At 41.6% G+C, this 11,991-nt stretch overlaps 1 protein-coding gene across 3 annotated transcripts in view; it reads right to left on the bottom strand.

Annotated features, from left to right (window-relative positions):
- Nucleotides 1-11,991, bottom strand: part of ARG2 (arginase 2) — a 28,366-nt gene that overhangs the window by 578 nt on the left and 15,797 nt on the right. For 2 of the 3 annotated variants that reach the window (XM_081049152.1, XM_081049153.1), the window contains exons 3-7: nucleotides 8,239-8,416; nucleotides 4,741-4,900; nucleotides 3,654-3,748; nucleotides 3,372-3,476; nucleotides 2,268-2,404 (exon numbers count right to left, since the gene is read on the bottom strand). In XM_081049152.1, coding sequence (XP_080905278.1) covers nucleotides 2,268-2,404; nucleotides 3,372-3,476; nucleotides 3,654-3,748; nucleotides 4,741-4,900; nucleotides 8,239-8,416 — 675 coding nt within the window. The remainder of the gene's footprint in view (nucleotides 1-2,267; nucleotides 2,405-3,371; nucleotides 3,477-3,653; nucleotides 3,749-4,740; nucleotides 4,901-8,238; nucleotides 8,417-11,991) is intronic. The other variant, XM_081049154.1, reaches the window with a different exon arrangement.

Below are 11,991 nucleotides of genomic sequence, written 5' to 3'. Positions count from 1 at the left end.
CTACTATGAAATTATCCACTGTCAGGAAGCCCCTTACACCTCATCCTCTCGGGCATGAATTTATTAAAACACCGGTAGAGCAGGATTGAAAGAAACTCTTGTCTACGGCCATACCACCCTGAATGCGTCCGATCTCGTCTGAAAGAAGCTCTTAATAAAATCAATCACCCCTGTTCAGCTAACATAAAAGGCATAGCTGTCAGGCTTTCTGGATAGAATAAGGAAAAGAGCTTGGGGTTGGTGGGCAAGGAGTTTCCAACCTACTTGTTGGGAAAATGTGCGCCATTTCTAGTATTAAGGAAACTTCCGGATTCCTGCCTGCATGTATTGTGAAGAGGAGATCTCCCACTTATCACTAGCCAGAGCTCTGTTTCCACTTTGAACTTGGGCACTGTATCTGTATCTCTTAACGCACTATGTGCCCTGAAGTAGTTATTATTGTGTATCTTACTCGCACCCCTGCAGGTCTGAGCTCTGAGGGCAGCTTCCACGTCTGACAGTTTTTAGGACTCCCATCCAACTGACCCAATCAATATCTTGTACTTGCTCAAGGGAAGAGTTAGCCATACTTTGTTTAACTTGGACTCCAGTTACCTTCTGTGATGGTTTGAGAACTTGTGCCAAAGGGTATGAGGTAGGAAGATTAAACCAAAAGAACCTATCCAGACCTCCCTTCTACTGCCCACTCCCCCGAATCACGCTCCCACTTCTCTGGGGTAGTTAAGTTTGTAGTTGGTTACTCTGGGTGAGATTAATCTACCTCTTCAAGAGTTATCTGAACAAACTAGTATTTGAGAATATAAGTATCAGAATATTTAGAGTGGCCATGAAGCCTGGAAACATGGGTGAATATATCCAATGGTTTATTGATATTTCATTATAGTACATGATATGTTCACTGCCATTACATTCATTCGGTGTGCCTTCTCTTACTAGCAAGGCACAGTGCAGTGCACTGTGCAAAACTGGACAAGCAGGCACGTTACTGTCACATTTCCAATTCCTGCACATGCATCTGTGTCTGATTTGCACTGTCTTAACCTGGGCCGTTAGCATAGCCCAGAAGTAATCAAGAGGGTTTGAGCTATTAAACATATATATTACCTGTGTTTCCAGATTCTTGGCACCCTTTAAATTACTTTAAGCAAACAGCTGTGTGTATCTAGTTGACAGTGTCATGACAGAGTTTTTGGGAGTAGAGTAATAATTGCATCAGGGGAGAGAGGGACAAGTTACGACCATTGCCCTGTCTTAAGTGCTAGACATTACTAACCCCTGGCTCCAGTGGTGTCAGGGGAACCAAAATGAAGCATTGAACTCCCAGGTTCACTGGCCACTAATCTGAGGACAGTTAATAGCTGTCTGGGTCTGAGAATAAGACTATCTTGCTACTGTCAGATCTGAGAGACAAGCATTCTTTTCCTTTCTGTAGTTCCTAAGAGTCTAGTAGGCCCCAGAGCCAGGGAGACCATTTATTTCTCAATTTCCATGTCTATCCCAACTAGTCAAGGCTTTCCTATAGCCCTAGACCTTTCAGTCTGGGGTTTCTATGCTATTTAGAGCCCAGTTTCATGAGATGGTATGGAAGTATCATTTGATAGTTGTTTAAATTTTGCAATTAAAGATCATTTAAAGTAATCTTAAAACCAGAAGCTTTCTGACAATTGGAAACTATTTGCAAGCAAGAATGTATTTTGGGACAGTAACCCATTGGTAGCCACTCTTGATAACTAGCATTCACCTTACTAATCTTTCTGTCAGCCTTTATCTTCCAGTATCCCTACATTAGAGCTCCTATAGATAAATACTAGTATAAGACTTATCCTATATGAAAGGACCCAAAATATTACAGCTTTGAAGTATCATCAAGAGAAGCTTTAACTCCACATTCCCAACTCCCGGTGAACCAGCCTCTTAATGTTAGGGTAAAAATTATAGGTTCTTGGCCTTGCCTTTTCATCTTACTCTGCTTTTAGACAATTCAGATGCAAAGAAGTACATCAGTATGGCAGGTTATTCTTAATAAGTGTTTAAGTAGACATAAACAATTTTTTATTAAATATTACCTTAGAATATTTTGGTATGAGCCAGATCCAAACATGTATCTAAATGACTATCCTTTATTAGTCTGACCACATAACTTTTAGCTATAACAAGTTTAAGCAAAAACAATGTACAATGACATGGAATAGTAGAAAAGATTCCCTTGGAAGGTAAGAAGATTGAGCATATTTACTTATGTAATGAATAAGTTGATCAGTACTTACCTGTATTGTGTATTTCCTCAGTAATATACATGCCTTCTCGATAGGTCAGTCCCCCAACAACAGGGGTTCCTGTGGCTGGAGCCAGTGTAGGGTCAAATGCATCAATATCAAAACTCAGATGGATTGGCCTCTGTCTTCTTGAAAGGAGGAGGATAAGAGTCATTTGATTGTGCCTGAACACAGCCTTCCTACAGTTGCAACTCCTTGATTTTGTTGCTGTTAATCCTGGTACTTTGTTAATACAGACTTCTGAGTCTCCTATTCTGGAATGACTGAGTATTTGCGTATTAGCTTCCTATATACCACTTCTTTTGCCAGTTGTTTTCTGTGCCTCAGACAGACTATAACTCAAGTTATATTTCTGACTTACCCTGGGCATTAGAGCCTCTTACATTAACAAATGTCTATAGCAGGGAATTCATCACTTCCACATGACCTTGGGTTTTGACATTCTAAGTTGGATTGATCTGGATTACAGTTATTCAGAGTGTAACAGCAGCTGAACTTAACTCTGATTTTATGTCTCCAATCTTATCATCTACCAATTCTAACTTCAGTTTAGCCCAGGTGTCCAATAGTTAACAAACTCACATACAACACCTGTATGCTAAATAACTAAATTTCTTAATCAGCTTAAGAAATGGCATAGTACCAGGTGGCAATTAATTACATTAATCATTCAAAAATAAAGGCTCAGTACTGGGAAAACCCACATTTGATTAATATTCATCTGCCATCTTTCTGCACTAACAAGATTTGCTTAATATAAAATTCTTTTCAGATGAAGCAATAGTGAGGCTGGTAAGAATGGGACAGTTGGAACAGACCCCCTCATCTCAAAAGATACGCATTAAAAATGGAGCTAAAGAGAAATTCATGAGAAAGAGGATCTGGGCAATGACTTCAAGGAAACCCTCTCCCAACCCCAAAAGAAACATAATCTCTCCGTTTCAAGTCTCCCTTTCTAAATTGTTTGAATTTTTTATATGTACATGTTTTGTTTTTATTTTAAAAGAAAAGCTACTATCCTCAGGAGACAAGATAAAGTGTGCTGCCCATTGGGAGCTGCCCTATTCACTTTGGAACCTAGAAGTACATACTTACTTGCCAATCAACAGATCAAATGTCTGTTCCATGACCTTCTGGATACCAAGTCGATCTATGTCTCTCATGGAAAAAAACTGGATATCATAATTCTTTAAAATAAAGCTGTAATGAGATATAAAAGAAGGAGTCCTTAGTTTAAACAACATTTTTAATCAAATCGTGTTTAGAGGGGATTTTCTCTTTATAGTGAGACCTATAAGTTAAGGCAAGGAACAATTTATCAAATGGAACGTAAGTGACCAGGATAGGCCCCGAGTTGAACTCTATGCATCAACTTACTGTTCAGGAGGGTCCACATCTCTTAGACCAATATACACAATACTTGGGGAAGAGATACAAGGTTTGATCCAGGAAAATCCTGGGAGCTGAGGTACCTATGAAAAGAGGAGTAAATAGGATTCATCAAGGATTCTTGGTCTCACCAAGGTAATCACCACGTGCTTCCCAATGTATGTAGTCTGCTTTCTCCTACCTAAAGGATATGCTTAGCAACACAAGACACACTTGATCTTGGAAAGAGCACTGATACCGTGTTTCTCCGAAAATAAGACCTAACCAGAAAATAAGCCCTAGCATGATTTTTCAGGATGACATCCCCTGAATGTAAGCCCTAATGCATCTTTCAGAGCAAAAATTAATGTAAGACCCGGTCTTATTTTCAGGGAAACATGGTATAAGTGGAAATAATTTAGAAAGCAGCTGAGGAACACACTATCGCTTTCTCAAGAAGAATAAAAAAATCTCCTAAGGTGGTCCCGGTTTCTCATTAACTTACCTGAATGGCAGGAATACTGCTGATTAGCCCTTTTCCACCGTTTCACCTTACTGAATTATTTACAGATTGGTTCTTGAAACAACCCAGTTGCTATCTCAAGTTGCTGACAGCCAAAACACAAATTCTGCCTAATGAATAACCTTTGTTACTCCTAGTTTAACTTGTTCCCTCACTGAGGGGAGGGATAAACAGATTCTAGTCTATGCCTGGACTCCCATGTCTTCTGAACAGTCTAGAAAAAGATTACCTTGAGGAAATCATGGTTTTACTTATATTCTAGACCAATGGGTCTGAGTGAAGCCTGGATCCTCAGGCTGCGGGTCTATCAATTACTAGTTACCCAGTACCACCTTCCTTTCTTACAAGATTATGAACCCCCCAGAGCAGAGATCACGTCCTGGTCATCTTTATACCCCTAGCATGTAACAGACTGCCTCGCCCATAATAATGTTTGATGAACAAATGAAGGATTGGTAAGCATTTCTACTGTCAACCCATCCTTCACAGAAATCTTAACTGAACTAGACCCTCAAAGCCCCAGGATTAACCCCTCTAAGCCATTCAACTTCCTTTTCATTTCGGCCCACTGACCTTATCCTGTAGTTCTCTGAGGAGAAATGAAACTGGCTGTCCATGTAGATTTCCAGATGAAGTGGTGAGGGGTGTATGGATGTCAGCGTGGGCATCAACCCAGATCACACAAAGGTCTGGGCAGTGCCGGGCATGGCCAATAATGGTACCAATTGCCAGGCTGCAAAGAACAAACACAGTTGACCTTGAACAACACTGGTTTGAACTGCATGGGCCCACTTACACATGGATTTTTTTTCAGTAAATACCTGTAACTTTTCTATCCATGGTTGGGAATCCATGGATGCGGAGGGCCAACTGTATGCGCTGATTTATGCCATTTTAGATTGGGGCTTGAGCATGCATGGATTTTGGTATCCGCAGTGGGTCTGAAACCAATCCCTTGGTTCCAAAATACCAAAGGACAACTTAAGTTTTTGATGAGTCAAGTTATACTTGGATTTTCGACTGTGCAGGGGGTTGTTGCCCTTACCCCTGAGTTATTCAAGGGTCAACTGTACAATAATCTTCAAGGCCCTCTGCTTGGCAGACAGCACCAATAAGAAATATCCTCAGCCAAGGCAGTTCATACTTTGCCCTCAGGGCAAAGTCAGGGCCCCAGGCTAAGGCTGGATTTGGCTGAGACAGAGCCCCTAGGACTGTAGTTCCCAAAGATTAACCTTGAGTGCGTTAGTTATACATTACTGCCCCAAATCCCTATAATTTGATCAATTAGCCCTGGCCCAGAAAGGACCTTAAATATTTGTTTATGAATAAAATGCAGTTAAAGGATGTGGTCTATATGTAACAACTTAACAAATATTGCTTAATATCTTTTTTTTTTAATTTTTTATTGGGGAATATTGGGGAACAGTGTGTTTCTCCAGGGCCCATCAGCTCCAAGTCCTTGTCCTTCAATGTAGTTGTGGAGGGCGCAGCTCAGCTCCGAGTCCAGGAGCTGTTTTCAATCTTTAGTTGCAGGGGGTGCAGCCCACCATCCCACGCGGGAACTGAACTGGCAGCCTTGTTAAGAGCTCATGATCTAACCAACTAAGCCATCCGGCCGCCCCTCTAGCATCTCAGCGGCAGCTTGTCTTCAGTCTAGATGTAAAGGGTGCAGCTCACTGGTCCGTGTGGGAATCGAACTGGCAACCCTGTTGTTCAGAGCTCGCGCTCCAACCAACTGAGCCATCCGGCTGCCCCTATATTAACTTTTTAAGGATAAAAATTAGCATAGCTTTTAAAAAAGATGTGATACTTTTAGTCTAAAACAAAAAAAGTTGAAGACAATCACAGGACAACCCAATTAATGACCTCATTTAGATCACTGAATAAAAAATTTATTTGCATGTTATATACATTAGCATAGCATTCAAATATCACTGTTTCTGTTTTTTGCCCTTCCTTGTCCTTGGTGTCTGCGTATATTAGCCAACTGTTCTGTCTCAACTGTAGGACTATAGCTCATGAAATCGTAGATGGAAAGCTGTCCAGCTTCCCAGTAACCAAAGAATTTGATATAGAAGGGAAATGCAACTTAAGCACCTTAGGAACTAACTATAGCCATCCTTCTTCGTCGGGATAGCATGAGACAGCATTTTAGGCTCTATGCCCCACATAGGGCCTTTCTCAGGGATAGCATGGTCTAGTGCTGAAAGCAGTGGGTTAAGTCAGAATGCTGGGGCTTTTTCCCCAGGGAGAGCTGTGTGATCTAGGACAAGTCATTCCATTTCTCTAGACTTAGTTTCCTTTTCTGTAAGATAGGGATAATAATCTTGGCCTCTTTAAGTCAGAGATGGTTTGATGATTTAGGCAATAATGTATGCTGTCCTATGTAAAAGGAGCAGAGTGACCTAAAAATGCCTCTTCATTTCAAAAATGTTCAACAGCTGTTAAGGTTTTACACTCTTCCCTTCCTGTCTAGAATCTTCCAGATAGCCTAGATTTTAGCACTGAACAGGAAATTGGGACCAGTGATAGGGCTGCAATCTAGATAGCTACCGACAAAAGAAAAAACCAAGGACTGTGATATTCACATTGATAAGCGGTCCCCAAATAGTGAGATGAGAAGAAAGACAATATAAATGAACTCTGAAAGCTAGCACTGAGTTAACAGGCAGGAGATACACACACACTTGTTGATTTAATTGAATCTCAAGTAGAGAATCTGGGACTACTTTGTATTCTGTGTACAAATTTTATTCATAATGAGGAATCTACCTGCCTTTCCAGTTGTAACAAAGATTTAACTTCTGTTAAGTGATCGGAGAAGCTCTGTGAGCACTTGAAAGAAAGTTGCTAGATTGGATCTCAGAAGAAAAGTTAACTGACTATAAAAGTCACATTGGATTTGAATCCCAGCTTTGCTTCTTCCTCGCTCTAGACTTTGGAAGTTATCTAACCTTTGTTCCCTCGGTGTTCCCAACAGTAAATTAGATAAAACTGTATTTGCCTCACGTCGTTATTATGAGGATTAACTGAGAATGTATATAAAGTACTCGACACTCCTTACTTAAATGCCATTTTTTTCAAACAAAAACCTTCATTGCTTAGCTCAACTCATACTCCCCTGTGAAATCTGACTACCCTAGCCCAGACTGATCTTCTCTGAAATTTTGTAGAATTCAGTTTTTTTAAATTGCATGTGTATTTATTTCATTAAGGCCTAATAAATCACAAGTTTCCCGCAATTCCTCATGCTGCTTGAGAACACATCAGAACAGTGCTCAATAAAACAAAGTCCATGCTGATTCACTAAGAGAGGGATGACTGAATGTATGTCACCCAGGGTCAGTTACTGTGGAGGTAGAGAATGTATTCACATGTCAAGTGGGGAATTTGGAATAAATCTATTAGAAATGCTAAAACAATAACAAAAACAAGTTGAGCCTATGGATGGATCCTTCCCATTCTCCCAAACAGCCAAATGAAAGTCGTAAGACAGATTCTCAAGACAGCTTTCCAAGAGGTAAGCATGAAACACTGCACTATGTCTAAGAACTTTAGTCTACCTCGGAACTTGTCCCACTATACAGTGTGTCCTACAAAGAAAACCACGTGTGCCTCCAGCGGCTCATGATCTTAGACATCAAAATGCTATTATGCACATTGTTGACCTTAAACAAAAAGCCAGCCAGATATTTCTCCAGCAAAATAGGTTTATTTAGGAACAACAGAACTGTAACCTAGAACATACAACCTTGACAGGCCACATGCAAGCCCACTAAAACAAAGGAGAGGAAATTCCTTTGTAGGAGAAGAGAAGTTGGGAGGGCTGTTAAAAAGAGTTCCTTCTGCTGTGCTTGGAGATCCACTGACAGGGCATGAGAGCTTCCTCTTTTGGCCTCCCTACTTCATTTTAAATGAAGTTTCTGTGTATTAATTTGTTTTTATAACATCATACCCTAACAATTCCGGAATGGTATTTTGCCTTGAAGTGAGGAAGCTGAGACAAGCTAATTGATTAGCCCACTGCACCACGCAATCCAGCCGCCCCACCACCCCTGGCTCCCAGCTTACCTGTGGTCTCCTCCTACTGTGACACAGCTGTAGCCATCTGACACTGCTCTACTAACTACCTCAGCCAGTTCCTGGTTGGCAAGGCCCACTGAGCGAGGATTCACTATCAAGTTGTTGTAGAGATCATCTTTGGGGACTGGAGTGAAACTCAAATCTCCAAAGTCTTTTAGGCGGCAGCCTGGAAACATGGAGGGTGACAAGAATAATTGGAAATGTTATTCCAACTCTTCCTGGCCTGGGCCACAAATAATAACTTGTGACAAAGTATGCAACATAAACTCATTTATCACAGTAAAATTCAAACCGTCGCATGATTGGCAGGATTATTTCAGACCTCCCAGCTATCCTTTGGGTATATCCTATCAGGAGCACCATTTTGCAGGTAAGGAAGCTGGGGTTTGGAAAGTGAAGCCCAGCAATGATAACTGACTTAACGATCACAAAATTGGTAGCAATTAGACCTCAGATATTCCAGAGTTATAGAGTGGAAGTAAAATATCAAGGGGAACCAACAGGATATAAAGTAAGTTAAATACTACTAACTTAGGACAAAAACACGTATACAGAAATGTTCATGTTATAAACCTAGGTCCCAAGGTCACACAGTGGCTACCTGCCAGAATCAGGATCCAAAACCAGGCCATCAGCCCCCAGTGTGTGTATTCTCGACGATGCAGTTTGTCTCCCCCCAAGAATCCTTCTTGATTCAGACACTTTAAGAACTAGTGAGTCCTTTCTGAAGAACCGACAAAAGGGCTGACGTGGAGCAGAAGCAGCCGTGGACTTTCCGCAAGGTCACCTACCGCTGCGTGCCCCTTGACCAGCTGCTGGACATGTCCTTAGAGCAGCTGTCGCAGTGACGCAGCTGCACAGCACCGGGCAGTGGCGGCGGAAGTGGCACTTGCTGAAGCACCTGCGCAGCACCAACCAGAAAGCGCCACGGAGAAGCCAGAGGGTGAAGAGACACCTGCGGGGACATGATCATCCTGCCGGAAATGATGGGCGTCTAGAACTGCAAGACCTTCACCCACGTGGAATCAAGCCGGAGATGACTGGCCACTACCTGGGCGAGTTTTCCATCACCTAAAAGCCCGTGAAGTACTACTACCAGCCCGGCATTGGGGCCACCCACTCCTTCCTCTTCTTCCCCCTCAAGTAGCCTCTTCTGCCAATAAAGGCACAGACTTCTCTTTAAAAAAAAAAAAAAGTTTTGTAAATAAAAAAAGAACTAGTGGCATATTCTGACAGTAAGCTGTAATATTTTCCCACCCGGGTTTCACGTATTCCAGCAAATTCTGACAGCAGTCACTACACATTAATTTTTATCTTAGTGTAAGTACCAATCTTTGCATCATAACCACTTATATATCAGTAAGTTGGTTGGATGCCACATGTAGGGTGAGAACTAAATAATCCAACGCTATGAGTTAGGGATGTGAACTCGCAGAGAATAGAACGTTACTGTAGATTGTATCCTTAAGACCCTGTTTCTCAAACTGGAGTCCAGGTATGCTGTGTTGTCGGGTGAAGTGGACACAGGGTAATCGTGTTATTCAGAGATTTGTGTTAAAAAGATTTGGATTAAGACTAGCACGGATCCATCTTGAATTTAAATTGTACAGTTTTGAGCTTAACCTCTTGAACCCAAACTCAATCCAAAGCCAAACTTCTGAGAGAATTTAAAAATTTGAGAAACAGTGACCTGGAACACAAGCCCAACAGTGACCTGAACTTCATGCCACCCAAGGGATCAAACCAAAAAGGATATTGGGAGCAAAACAGAACACCTCATCCTGGTCTCGATTAAAGGTAAATGCACCTGCAGCTAGAATGCTGTATGTATCTTTTGGTCACTGCATTAAAAAAATAATTATATAAAAGGCCCAGAATCAGAGATGCTCTGGACAACTAAGTTAAAAGAGAAAGAAAGGAGAAGGTGTTGAAGGTGGGAGAAGAACATAACACGCCAAAGACGTTTGGAACCAAGAGGGGAAAAAATAACCAAATAAAACATCTACAAAAATCTTTTTAAAGAAAGGGGGAGAAACGCCACGAGTAAAGTCATTATGCACTTTATCACATCTCAAAATATGGGAGGACATTTTAGATTTAAGAGAAATGAAGCTTTAACTCATGTTCCAGTCAATGCCAGGTCTTAACCATTGTTGGCAACACCGTCTTGGGCCAGGCAGATTCTTAGTGGCAGTGCCTACACCTGGGTGTTTCTATTTCCATGTCCTGTTTACCTCGGCAACTCCTTAAATCTTATCAAGCATCTAGGTTCTTACTAAGCATAAGACACCAGGGCATGTCGGGTGTTTTATATTAGGTATACAATTATGAATAGAAAAGGTCTACACTCTAATTAAATACTATTAACTTTTGAAGACTACTTGAACTCATTTATCTTCACATGACCGAGAAGAAATATATGGGGAATTAAAGTGATCAACATGGTGCATAAGTGACAGAACCTGGGGGACCCTCTAATCCAATCATGGAAACTGGGATGTAGGCTCCAATAAGTGTGACAGAAAACAGTGCTCGGCTCACTATTACTCACGTGGAAGAAAGCTGCAGAAACCATAAAGGGACCTAAGAGAATTTGGCAGTCTTACAGCGAGACTGAATTTCATTAAAGGATTTTGGTCATTAAATGTGTAACACTATGGAGTGGATCACTAGATTAATCCACAGCCAACATCATCTGACTCCACCTGCTCTGACTCCTTGCTCACCAAACAGCCCTCTGGTGATTCATTTAATTTCCCAGTTACCCTCCTACAAGCAAGAGCGCTTCCTGACAGTGGATACTGGAAGGGCTCCTACTCCCCATAATTTGGCATGAGCATGTGGGGTTATACATCATAGTTAGCATGAGTCTCTGGGCCTGAAAAGCCTGCTAAGCTCTGCACACATCAAGACTTCTATTCCTGGATCCATAAAGCTGAGAGCCAGACCCCTGAAGGGATTAATATCTTGAGAGGCCCTGGCTGAGTGGCCCACCCCATATGACTCCCACCTCTGCTCTTTAATGTCCACGATAAGTTCCAGGGACAATGAGCGCTACAGGAGTAAAAGGAAATTCAGTGAGGATTGGTGTAGTCAAGGAATGATTCCTACAACAAATTAACTTTGTACCAGCACTGTTTTTGCTAATGCGGTTGTTTACTGGCCATAGAAAAAGTTGGTAAAGTTGATAAGAAAGTGTCTAATGGTGGAAGTTCCCTATCCCACTCTCTAGGCTTGTGCTCTATCCTTTCTGATCTTTACTCATAAACACAATGCATAATACTCTTTTAAATAAGGTTGTTCAACAGAGCGGGCTAAACTGCTATAACAAACCCTCCTCAAAACAATAGCTTAAACACAGTAAATTGATTCCTGTTTATTTAACATCCAGGGTGGATATTCTAGGTAAGCAGGAGGCTTTCCTCATTACAATGATTCAGAGGGAAAGCTCCTTCTGACTTGTGGCTCTGCCGTACCTGGGGCTTGGCCATCTGTGTAGCTAAGGTCAGGGCTTCCCAGGTTCAGGGCAGCGGGAGAGGAAGAACACATTGAGGAAAACACCTCTACTTTTAAAGGCCTTGGCCCAGAAGTGGCACATCACTCCTGCTCCCATGGCACTGCCTGCAATTGCAGGTCTGAGTTATGTCCGGATGGTTAGAGGATGAATTTGGGCAGATACCTAGCAACCTCTGCCAGAATGAGTACTTTTAAATTCTACTGCCAGAACCTTTAAGTGATTAA

This window comes from Rhinolophus hipposideros (genome assembly GCF_964194185.1).
Source record: "Rhinolophus hipposideros genome assembly, chromosome: 5".
Lineage (NCBI taxonomy): Eukaryota > Metazoa > Chordata > Mammalia > Chiroptera > Rhinolophidae > Rhinolophus > Rhinolophus hipposideros.
This window is presented reverse-complemented; position numbering and strand designations above follow the sequence as displayed.